Source organism: Echeneis naucrates, chromosome 12 (genome assembly GCF_900963305.1).
Source record: "Echeneis naucrates chromosome 12, fEcheNa1.1, whole genome shotgun sequence".
Classification (NCBI taxonomy): domain Eukaryota; kingdom Metazoa; phylum Chordata; class Actinopteri; order Carangiformes; family Echeneidae; genus Echeneis; species Echeneis naucrates.
The window spans coordinates 15,602,177-15,614,752 of record NC_042522.1 but is presented as its reverse complement, the minus strand read 5'-3'; the positions used below and the strand labels follow the sequence as shown (position 1 = coordinate 15,614,752).

The 12,576-nt window shown below is 41.1% G+C and overlaps 1 protein-coding gene across 4 annotated transcripts in view; it reads left to right on the top strand.

Annotated features, from left to right (window-relative positions):
- Positions 1 to 12,576, top strand: part of nedd4l (NEDD4 like E3 ubiquitin protein ligase) — a 40,869-nt gene that overhangs the window by 10,026 nt on the left and 18,267 nt on the right. For 3 of the 4 annotated variants that reach the window (XM_029515167.1, XM_029515165.1, XM_029515164.1), the window contains exons 6-9: positions 9,245 to 9,280; positions 10,014 to 10,064; positions 11,552 to 11,613; positions 12,000 to 12,102. In XM_029515167.1, coding sequence (XP_029371027.1) covers positions 9,245 to 9,280; positions 10,014 to 10,064; positions 11,552 to 11,613; positions 12,000 to 12,102 — 252 coding nt within the window. The remainder of the gene's footprint in view (positions 1 to 9,244; positions 9,281 to 10,013; positions 10,065 to 11,551; positions 11,614 to 11,999; positions 12,103 to 12,576) is intronic. The other variant, XM_029515166.1, reaches the window with a different exon arrangement.

Below are 12,576 nucleotides of genomic sequence, written 5' to 3'. Positions count from 1 at the left end.
ATGTGCAATTTGTTCCTGTCTCGATATCATCTAATTCCTTTCTTTTTTGTGATAATAGGCCTGGTTGGATTAGCTAATCTGTGGCAATAAAAGATAATGCATCCCCAAAAAGTTTTTTAAATTTATGATCCCCATAGGCATCATCACGAATGTGAATGAATTTTGTTGACTTTATCTGTGCCTCTGTGTCTTCAAATTTTCTTTTTGTGAACTCCCTGACACAGTGCCAGAATTGATAGCACAGGATTTCAGCTGTGGGCTCGGGCAAAAGCACAAGGGGGAGAAAAAAGATTTTTGTAAACATGAAGGAAAAGTGGGCAGAGTATGACTTGTCTGTCTGCTGGTTTCATTGTCCACTAACGACTTGTACAGTCCTCTCGTGTCAGATTTCTCATGTTTCACTCACACAGATTTCCTTGACTTAAAATTAAGCCTGTTTTTCGGCCCCTCTGTTGCCATGACAACCCAGTTAAATGTCGCCCAATTGGAAAGTGCTGCAGCAATTTAAAAGAACACAAGTAGGTTGTGACTATCGATTCACTAATTTGTGCTCATGTATAACTTTCACCTCAGGGAACCATTCACAGAGCTGACAGAGCTGTGTGAAGTGGCTATTGACATAATGAAGACATTGTTCTGGGGAAGCGGCAAAAGGCTTCCCTGAAAGGGATTCAGGGCTGCGATGATGTTTGTTTTTTTACGGCTTCACTATGGTAACTCTGGGGGTCTGGTTTGGTGTTCATTAGAAAAACAAATGGCGGATGTGGCCCAACGTAAAATGGCACAAAGTTTTAAAGTTACTGTTTTTGTGCATGTGGGAGCATGTGAGACTTTCTGATAATATACTCGGGTGCAAAATGGGTAGGTTTTATGAGTGAATCTCATTCAGTCACTTTTGTGTTTCATGCACTGGTAAAATCAGTGCAGCAGCTTGCTGTGTATTGTGTGTGCATGTTCCACAAACCCATACAGATGGAAGCTGCTAGTTCGAAGCCTGTTATGAAAGGGGCAACTCTAATTTTTCCGTCAGGACAGTCGAGACTCTCTGTTACAGTACAGGAAAAGATGACACCGGAAAGCACGGCACAGGGAGCCTCAAGCCTTGTCTTCTCCTTATATGTCTGAGGAGGTGGTTTTCTGGCTATCTCTAAGTGCATGCCAAAGCAGCTCCTCCACAACTGGCCAGTATTTCTTTGAAGAGGCTTACTTGCTGCATAAATTTATGGTTTATTTGTCAGATGAGATGAAAGATAGACTAAACTATTGCCTGTATGCCTGTAAGTATTTGAACTTGGATACTGATGTTTTAGATACTTAATATGAATTTAATCTAATGTAAAGCTCAAGATAAAGGAGAGCTAACTTTGATACTAAAAATCAATATACAATGTGAAGAGGAGGCTGAATAGGACCAGTATAGTACTTTGTTTGAAGCAGGGATGTTATGTCATCCAGCAAGCTGGGCTTGCTGCCATTAGACCACACATTGGCATTTTGTTTTGTTTTTTTTTATAGAGAATATTCTCAATAACGTTTCACACACAGATTTATTGATTGTGCCTACCACTGTAGGCAGTGTGACTGGTTGCCAAGCCATGATTTCTCCTGCACTACAGTCCTTTCTTTTTTGAATGTTTCTCTGTCTCTAATCGATATTGCTTCCCTTCTTGATTCCCTCTGGTCCACATGCAGTGCTCTGATATATACATTTTTTGGTTCATGTCCTCTTCTTTTTTTCCCCCCATTCTGGTACACCAGCAGTGGCTTAACTATCAGCTTGTTACTGTGCCCTTATTGTTGCAGATGACATTGGGAGTAAACCAAAAGTCAAATTAGTCATAGAAGTTGGAACAAGGCAGCCATTTTTGATGACAATTTTATGAATTGCTAGATTGTCACTGGAATCGCGCATTGAAGTGGACCGTCTCACTAATGAATCACTTTGGTATCTGATAGCTCAAAACATTCTCTCATAAATGTGCAGTTTTCAGTTGAAACATCTCGTACTCTTGCCAAACGACATGCTACAAGTGATTAAGCCTCAGAGCTGAGTTGTATCTTTGGCTGTTTGGATGCAAACTGAGTGGCAGTTAAGTGTTTGGCTGCGAATAGGAGACAGCGTATGTCTTTTGTGTTTGAAGTACACTTGGATATCTTTTCCCAAGGAGGGACGTGCTGTTTGCCTTATCAACTCTGCCATCTGTCAGATATTCTAAGCCCCACTCTATTGTTGCTGTTTTTTTTTTTTTTTTTTTACCAACAACTTCCTTTTATATTTTTTAAGCTGTGAGATGTAACAGGGCTCAATTTATCCAGAATTTTTGTTCCATTTTCTTTTTGAGGGACAGTTGGCTCAAGTGGCGATTACTTGGTGTATTTAGAGAGAAAATTTCTCAAACAGGTTTTCACCTATGAGCCTGTTGAAAGAGGTTGAGGGTGTATCATATTTGTGTACAACTGATTTGTGGATATGTTTTACTCTCCAACCCTTTTTTTTTCTATATATATTCCCTCTCTTGTTGACCACTGTGGGATTTTGAAGCAGATCAGTAAAATATGATGTGATGTCGTGGTCTCATATTAAATTAATGATGAGATAGTACAGTATCAGGGTTGGAAGGTAAAATGTAGAACAACGTGAATAAGTTATTTAAGTTTTAAATGACCAGACAGTGTGCAGCTGAGGAGTGAGGACATTGTGAGTGAGGTGTGGAGGTGGATAAGTGAGAAGAGGTTTGTATGTCAGTGGGGGGATGGATGCGCAAGGATAAGTAGGGTGTGTTTGGGGCTGGGGGGCCAGTTGGCACTTGATGGCAACATGAGGTAGTATGTAACAGGAGGCAGTGGGGCCATTTGTAGTCACGTGACTGACAGGCAACCCACTGTCACCTCGGAAACCAGGAGCGCCGTCCTCTCTTATCCAATCATGTCAGGAATGCTGGCCGTCACTCGGCTCAGGCTATTTCTGCTGTCTGTCGCTAGTGCTTGGTAGTGCTGAGAGTCTGACACACAGGGATCCTTCTTCTTTATTTGTGTTTTTTCCCCCCTTACCCTTACACTCGTTAGTCTTTGCTCTGCCACTCCTCTCAGTGCGTAAAGCTGTCAGCTCTTTTGCTGTGGCTGTGGAGTTTTTCTTGTGTGACTTCTTTTCTCCTTACAGTTTACTGTGGGAAGGAAAGTTGTGGAAGAGGCTTGAACAGAGTGGGAGGGGGTGGGGGGGGGGCTAAAGAGTGGAAGAAAAAAGGGGATCAGTCATCTAGCTGGCCAAAGGAGAGAAGTGGGCGACACTAAGAGACAGAGACAGAAGGCAGAGGAGAGAACCAAAGAGCCAGTCAGAGAGAGAGTGTGTGAGGGAACGGGACCTGTGGGACGTGAGGTGAAAATGGCACAACGTCTGCGTTTGTACTTTGGCTCAGGCCGCAGTAACACAGCCCCGGAAATACTGGAAGGAGACTCTGAGGAACAGCAAGGAGACAATGACGGGGTCACGATACTGCGCATGCAGCCATCCCCAGTATCAAGACCTTTTCAGGAGCAAGCTGCGCAGCATGTCCCACCAGGAACTCTTGGTTTCCGCTCGGAGCCTTCACTTAAACGCAGCTCCTCCATGTTCATACCTCAGCTTGGCGCCTACACTGACCCACGGCCCACTAAGAGCTCCTCTATGCGCATCTCTCTCCAGCGTTCCAATGGATCAAGTAATGGAGACTCCAGTGGTCATGCTGATGATGTCCCACCACCTTGCTATACTCCCCCGGGACCTGCGCCTGCCTATCCGGAACCAGAGGTCCAAGCAGATATTCCACAACAACCGCCTCCTCCATACTACAGCCCAGAAACTTTAAACTCACAAGCTTTTCTGACAGAGCCAAACTTGCCCAAACGAAGGGTTTTTAGTATTGGTTCAAATGGTCATACTGTGTACAGCAGAGGACAGTCTGGTTTCAGCGTTGGTGGAATTTGCATCCAGAGGAATTCTCCTGATGGTTCTGACGTTCAGCATTTCAGAATCCTTCCTTACGGTGGCACAGGATGGTCTGTGCAGCAGCAGGGCTTGGAGCCTTGCTCAGGTGTTAATGGTGGAACACAGCGACTAGTGTTTCAGCTCCAGCAAAACCAGAACCAGGATCAGAGCCAGGGCAGGCAGCAGACTGCTGCACCGCAGGAAGAATGTGCAGATGTTGGCTTTGCCACTTCAAGAGGTAGCCATGTCGTCCGCTACCCCAGAATTCGCTTGGAGAGAAGCTCATCTCATCAGAGGCTGTTGCTAGAGAATCCCCATCAGAAAACAGGCACAGACAGCCAAGCTATAGAGGAGACCCAAGCAGACACAGAGACACAGAGAATGGAAGCAAGAAGCAGAACCAATGGTTGTACTTTCAAAATCAGTGGGGATACACCCAGAAGGCAGCCTCATTTCAAGATATATTTTACCCCAGGTGGAGCTGGAGATCAGGATATAAGCCTTGGCAATGATTCAACGAGGAATGGTCCCAAGGTAAACAATATCGGAAAATGTTGAGTAAACAAGTTTGTAAATTGGGGGGAAAAAGTTTCCGCTGTGTCGCTTCACAGTGGGTATTAGAATTATAACAATACCACACAAGATTTACAGTTTCATCCAATCCATTTGAATAAACAGTAAATAAATACAAGAAATGGGTGGGAGGGGGGGTCATCTCACTCATGACATTTAGCTGAATGTGTGCTGTGGCCAAAGCAACAGGACACATCAGGGTAATGTGTATGAGAAGTGAAACGTATGCTGTGTAACATACTTAAATTATTTATGTAGTTTGCACATCTAATCTGTGGAGTTTCTGGTATTTCCCTTATTTCACTCACTGAATCCAGCTCAGATGAAGAGAGATCCTTGTGGCGCAGGAAGAGGGTGGTGACATTCTGGGAAGTGAAAAGACATGGTTTCTGAGCTAAAGCACGCACACTGGCTTTCTTTCACTGCACAACCACAGGCATTTGAAATTTTACACACATCGGCCAATTCAATCATGAAAGGATAACAGTGAAGGGCTTACGGATGAATGGATTATTTCCCTCAGTGCACTTGTTGCCTTCTGTTCCACAGAAATGTGACACATAAGTTTGGTAATACCATTAACTACAGCCAGTCCTCTTTGAGAGTTTGCTGTTTCTATCTTTAGTCTGTTTAAAGTGTGGTTGTTGATTTTGAGAGTGGGCAGGCGGCATGTCGTCTTTGGCTCTAGACTGGTATGGATCCATATCCTCGCAGCTGCTCTGTGAGTGATTAAGAACTAAGATGTCATTACAGCCCAAACAGTGATCAAGAAGTTACAAACTGCAGCAGTCTTTCCTGAAAGCCTAAAGTCTTCTAATGCAACTCATCTTTGCTCAACCTTTGGAGGCAAAACTGATCTAAATGTTACTTTTATAATCATTGTGTTGTTATCCAATTCACTATTCACAAGCTGCTTTTTAGATCAATTTGTATGTTGGCCTTTTAAGCAGTAGAGAGTTTCTTTTTTCTCTATTTAGAACTTGGATGCAAAACTGAAATCCCAAACTCTAGCTGTAAATAACAATAATGTTTGTGTTATGATTATTCTCAATAGTCTCTCATGGAAAATTTGAACAAAGTATATTTTTTCCTGCTTTCTTGTACTCTGTATCACTTCACAACCCTAAGATTTTTTTTTTTTTTGGTAATCACTGGGTGGGCTTGGAATTGCTGTCCTAAACTTACAAAATATAATAATCAAATTTGAAGTTACCTCATCTCGTATTTCACCTCTAGCTTGCACACAGATGATACGAGACACACTCTTGCCAGTAGTTTTACCTTATGCCTGTAATCAACAGTTTATGGTAATCCACTGTGATATGCGTCAATGCACCAAAGAAAATACAGAGGAAGACTGATTGAACGTTAACACAGATGCCAACAGTGTAGAATATTAAAATATTCAAAAGGTTGGCTTTGGAAATTGATTAATTCACACAATCCATTTTTCTGAGAAATCCTGATGGTAAACAACTTTCTGGTTCCACTGGTTGCTGAAAACCATTGTGTACCATAGTGACTTAGTTATTTGCCACCAAAATGAGATTATGTTGCAGCACGTCCCAGTGTCCAAGGATTGATCTCTTACTCTGTAATTTCTGTGACCTGAGGATGGCAACTTGCCAGTTTCTTATCTTTTGTTTAACATTCCAGATAAAACAATTCACATTTGCCTTTCTGACCGTTCAGGTAAAAACCAAAAGTTTTAAATGTAAGAACTGGTAAAAATATTATTTGTCTTTAGGTCAGGGTTGGAAACCTAAAGTGTGGGTTAGGTCTATGATGTAACTGACTTGCTAATATTGGCTTTTCTCCACTAATACATCCACAGTCTTGAAATATTTTAGTCATATTGAAAATACTTTAGGCAATATGAATGTGTTATACACAACTCCTTTGCCTTATTTTAAAACACGTGGTGTTGTGTTACCCCAGAGCATCCCATTTCTCATGCAACAAGGAAACCCTCATTTAGACCATAATGACAGGTCTTCCCCAACTGGTGGCCTGGAGTTGGATTGCCCCTTTTTAAAGCTTTGCGTGGGATACTACGTCTATGTGCGCGTGCCCCAGCACAGCTCGCTGCAGACAGATATGCCATTGCGCCCTGCCCTTGTGACAACCCTGCCCCAACCCAGCCACAGTTGCCATGCTGAAAGCTCTTGCAGGCCACTGGGCCATCCACAATCCTGTCTCAGGGATTGAGGATGGGGGTTCTCTCTTTATTTTTGTCCAGCAGCATGTGAGAGGGATTTAAGTTGCCATTGTTGTGAAGGGTTTTTCCTCTCTCAGCTCTGATCTGTCAGTGTTGCATGGCATTATAATTCAGTCGTGTCAGCAGGGAGACTGTTGAGTAGGTGAGACAACCTCTTCACACCTCATTGTCAGCCTGGACTTCTTCCAGGTTCCTCTATATCATAAACTCTCGGACTGTGACTGTCGTCATATTGCAAGTCTTCAACGCAGTTAGTTCTTATCACATTATACACTTTTGTCATCAGTTCACATCCCTTTCAAGATCAGTGAAATTCAATCGCATAGAACCAAAACTCCGAACACGCACCTAGAGGTATGAGAGAAGTAAAAGTACCTTTTTGTCATTTTGATTGATACATTTCTACACATTAGCTAGATATCTAAACACTATACAGTCGCGTCTGACCCCTGAGCTTGGTGCTGTAGTTACTTTAATTACTTTTAGATGTGGACAGTCATCACCACCATAGCCTTTAGATTAGTTTTTTCTTTTAAGGCTTTCTAAAGTAATTAATTGTTACATAATGTCTCTATCACTCACCCACTCTCTCTCTCAGCTTGGCACTTTTTAGAGTGGTTTTATGATGCATTTTGCCAATAACTGTCTGACCTAAGTATTATGTTTTTCATTAAGTTATTATTAAGTATCATTGTCTTTTGGAATTTTTATTTCAGAACAATAAGTTCAATTGTGTTTAAGAGAGTTGGCTTAGAGCTGCAGGCTGCTTGCATATCTTGTTAAGTTAATTTGTTGTCCCAAGAGTTGGACTGTTCCTCTTGGGATAAAGATTTACATTGCATTTGTAATATAAAATAAGTTATCAATAATTGCTCCCTATTGATTGCGCAAATAAATTTCTTTAAATGCCCATCCCTATTACCGTCCTTCATCTTTCAGACTGTGTGACTCTTTGCCCCCCCCCCCCCCCCTCATCTTAGTCATTAGTGGATCCCTCCCTTTTGGAGTGTAACCTGGCCCTGGGAGAGGCAGCTGCAGGCTCAACTGTGACCCTCTGATGACTCTGCAATTATATCCCTTCTGCATGCATGCACCCACAGCTTAAAATGCTTGTTATGGTTGAGGAGAGTAAACAGCCTTGTGCCCTAGGATTACATGTGTCTCACAGGAACCTGCCTATGCTACCGCCTATGTCATATTTTGGGAGCTACGGGGTACTTCTTTGTTGTTCAATTGTATTTCAGTGTTGGGATTAAATGCTCATGGTATCTCATCTGTGCTGAAAGACTAGTTAGCTGACTATTTGCAACATCAAATGTAATTAGAAACTTAAACTTTTGAAGCAAAGTGACAAAGTACTTGACAAATTCCTGCTGTAGGTTACAGATCAACGCCTGTGAATGAGTGAAACGTGATACCATTATGAAAGCTGAAGTACAGGTTGCCTTTGTAGCTCTCTCCTTATTCAGATAGTTATGCCTCACTGTTTTGAATTGAAGTTATGTAAGCAGTAAATGAACAGTCTGATTGTTGATCTGGGAAATGAAAGCAGATACTGCTGTGACTTACAAAGCAGTGGCCCTGGCTTTTCCAAGAAGGAATACTTCAAACTGTGTGTGGGTGTAGGTGGTTGAATATGCATTCAGATGCATTCATTATATCTGTTTACGTACTTGCATTAATAACTGTTTGTGTGACTCATTTGTAACCTTTTAATGTTGCTTTCCAGGTCTGTCAACTGTGTTGGGAACTCAGTGCACTTGCACCCGAACACTTGTTTATTTTTTTCCTCATGACAAATCAGACTAATCTAGTGAGACTGCTCTATACTGTAACTCCGGATCAGTGTGAGTCACTGACTAATGTAGTTATGAGAAAATGCCAGCTAAACAGGCCTATGGTCTTTAAAGACACAAGTCTTTCTTAGCTATAAAACAGTTTAATTTGTGGCTTTAAAAACCAAATATGATTAGATTTAACTTTATAACTTATTAATAACTTTATGCATAAATGTTATGGCTGTAGGATTTTGGTGAAGCAGAAACCTCTTACAGAGCCCACATTATTAAAAATGCCCTTCATTTCAGTTGAAAAAAGTTGAACTCGGCTGCATTGAAATAGTTTACATGTGAGCACAGATGAGAAGGAGAGAAGCAATGAGATAAAGGGTGGAAACTGTCATTTAGAGCAACTTTTCATTTAATTATTGTTGTTCTACAATGTTTCCACAAAATAAAACTGGGACGTGACTTAGTTGGGGGGTTTTTTTTTTTCTCTCTCTTTTTGTTTTGTTTTGTTTTTTTGAACTTTTGGCAACCCATTAAATCACCCACAACCTGCAGATGAATCACAGATCAAAATGACAAACCTGGGATGCTTAGAAACATCATTCATTATTCCAGACAGCCTTTCTTGTCAAAGGTGTCCACCAAAAGGCCATTATTGTTAGTTAATTCCTGTTGTCTAAATAAGTTGTGTCCCACACACAGGCTACTTCCAAGAATGGGCTTTTCCATCTCGGACAGGTAATCATTTCTCCCCCTGGGGGCTGCTACAGTGCATCCATCAATTTCCCCCTTTTCCTCTCAGTCTGTATTACTTATGGTAAAAGGATGGACAGATATGTGGGTCTCTAAAATTGACACTTCCCTAATTCTTCCCTGTGGTCACAATCATCCTTCTCTCCCTCTGTCTGGCTGAGTTGGCTTCTTTCTGGTGGCAATGGATGTTATTTTTTCCTTGCTGGGTTCAAGGGTTCTTCTCCTATGAAGTAATATCAAAAGCCTCTCCATAGAAAAAAACCTAGACGGAGCCTTGTGCCTGAGCATTTGTGGAAAGCTGTGCTTATTGTTAGAGAACATAAAATCCTTTTCATCTTAAAAAAACAAAACAAATGAGAAAAAAGAATATTTGATATTCTCAGTAGTAATGAAGTGTTAATTGCTCAAAATTGCTACAACACAATTGCATTTTGATGTTTTGCAACCATTTGAGATCCACAAGTGTTCATTACAAAGCCAGAAGTTATTCCTGGATGGGGCTCTCCATGATGTGAAAATCTTTGGGGTTTTTTTTTCAGTCTGACCAATAAACACAAAATATTGCTGGAGCTTCTGCTGTGATAGTTAATTGACCTCAACATTGTGTTTTTCCCCTCTCTTTTCCTGCTGGTAATTTTGGTATTTTCCAAACCGACTCAATATGTGGTCAGTTGAGGAATGAAGTTGCTGAAGGTGACCTTTTTGTTTTCTTTCCTAGACCAGAGATGATTTCCTGGGGCAGGTCGATGTTCCTCTCAGTCATTTGCCGGTGAGTTATTTGTATCTGTATGTGTGCGTATGAGGCCAGACTGACCATTTTGAGTATTCAGCTGTTTCTTATCTTGAATTTTGCACTCCCTGTTTAACCTCTGAAGGTCACTCAAAGTTTGTGTGAAGAAGTGTGAACCACACCAACAGCATTGCGTTGTGGTCAAACATCACACAGAAATAGAAAGTAGACTGTATAAAATATAAACAGAAGTGACTGTCCTGAGGGCGAGTAACCCTCAGAGCCAATGGAAAAACTACACCTGTCAAATTTACCCACTCACACTGGACTATTGAGACAACAGATTTTGAAACACATACAGAACCACGGTGTCTAGTGATAGTTTTTACAGTTTACATTAGATGTGAGTGAACAGAGCCTGAAAGTAAAACAAACAGTCCTGAAGCTCATTCTGATGCAGCACATCTTCTGCTCAGTTAGGAACCGAACTGTGCTGTCAGACTGATTGTGGCTCTCTGAAGTTTTGTCTATGATTTCAACCTTAAAAGCACATCAGTAAAAGGTGTTGAGGTTAATTATTAATGTCCTGTTTGGCTCCCACAAGGCCAGGGAATTGGTTGTAGATAAGAACAACAGCTGAATCATGTTGAGAGGGGAAGTAATTGGACAGGATCGAGAATATTTAGTCACGATGCAGCAAATCCTGCACATTGCTGAAAATTTACTTAAGCCATTAAAAAAATTGACTGAGCATGAGTAAGTTACTTTTATGCCTGTGTAGCTGTGATTTATATTTTCTGTGTGTCTTGATTCAACTCGTCTATGACTACGTTTATAGAAATCAGTCTTATTCATAGTTAGTGGACATCATTTTACTTTTCATGAATCAGATCTGCCGTGCTGACTCATCAGAAACAATCTGGTAGCTGCATTCTCCTTGTGGAAGCTTGTGCTACTTCAGCTGTTTCCAGACAGTTTCATGCACCATACAGCATTAAATCTTGTGCCAAGTCATGTCCTCACTTAAGTCCTGGTTTGCATTAGCCACACATAAGTTAAAGTACATGTTGCTTCAGGATTTAAAGAGCAGTGTTTTCCAACTGTTATTTAGATGCATTGTGTAGGAAAACTTAATATCAGTTGCTAAAATGTGAAACATATAGGCTCAACCAGAGATTAGATATTTATTTACTCTCATTTCTTTGTTGCAAAATTCACATTGAAGAGTGATATCTAGGCTTACATTTTGATTTGGCATCAGTTATAAACCAGTACACAGTGTGGACTGATTTGGCACAGTCCACCAACAGTAGGAGATTATTGTGAATTGCAAAATACTTTTCTGCTGTTCACTTTGTAATTGGAGAAGCTTGATGTTGTGTAATGACCGTGTGATGGCTGTGCAGAGGGCTGGAGCCATGCTGTAAACTCATGACTCTCTTATTTTGATACTGCCCAATATGTGTATTCGCACATGTAGGGCAGTATTTGATTGTTCCCCATAAATACATCCATTTAATTTGCAGACCGAGGATCCTGCAATGGAGCGTCCTTACACGTTTAAAGACTTCCTGTTGCGGCCCAGAAGGTCAGTTTTTACTGGATGTAACAATCAGAATGTGACAAGTAATCACTGAAAGTAGATGCAGTAATATAACTTCTCATTCTGCTTCACCCGCCATTGGCAAGTACTGTAGACAGTGCCAAATTATTCATTTCACAGTGACTTCAGGCGATGGTTTGCAACACTATGCATTTCGGTGTTGTGTCTCAGAGAAGCAGTAAATTTATGTGGAGGTTAAAAAATACAGCTGAAAGACCATCTGCTGGTAGTCAGCAGCTTGGAAACTCCCCTATATTTGTAAGAATCAGTCTAGTCGAAGGAAACTCCCCTATATTTAAAAGCATTACCCCTCCAAGGAATCTGAAGATACAGATCACATGGATGTGAATGTGCTAATGTTTTTCCTCCAGTCACAAATCCAGGGTGAAGGGCTACCTACGGCTGAAGATGGCCTATCTGCCCAAACAAGGAGGACATGAGGAGGAGGCTGGAGAGATGAGAGAGGAGGCTGAGGTAAGACATTGGCCACTGTTGTCAGTGAGTTGGTTTGGATTGCTGACTTTGCATTACTTAGAGTACCGTCTTGTTATAAACAACCTGAAACTAAACCAGATTCTAGTATTATAATTTCCTCCCACACAAAGAAAACACTCTTTGTATCAACTAAAAGATTAAAATAAATGTCCCACCTTGGACTTAGAGTTATGTACTTGTTGTTTTGTTTTGTTTTATTTTTTCAAATTATAAGTGAGAAGAGAAAGGACAGTGGTTCTTTGTATTCTTTCCTCTAAGAATTCAGGCAGCATGTTGCTGCCAGAGTCTGGTGAAAGTCTTTTCCAGGTCAGGGTCTGGAAAAACCATTTACTATATGGCCTGTTATTTAGAGAAATAGGACCTTCTCTTATTTTACTTTGTGACTTCTCGTGTGTGTTTGTGTCTGTTCAAGGGTTTATTTCATATGGTGGGAGGAAACTAGAGAGCACAAAA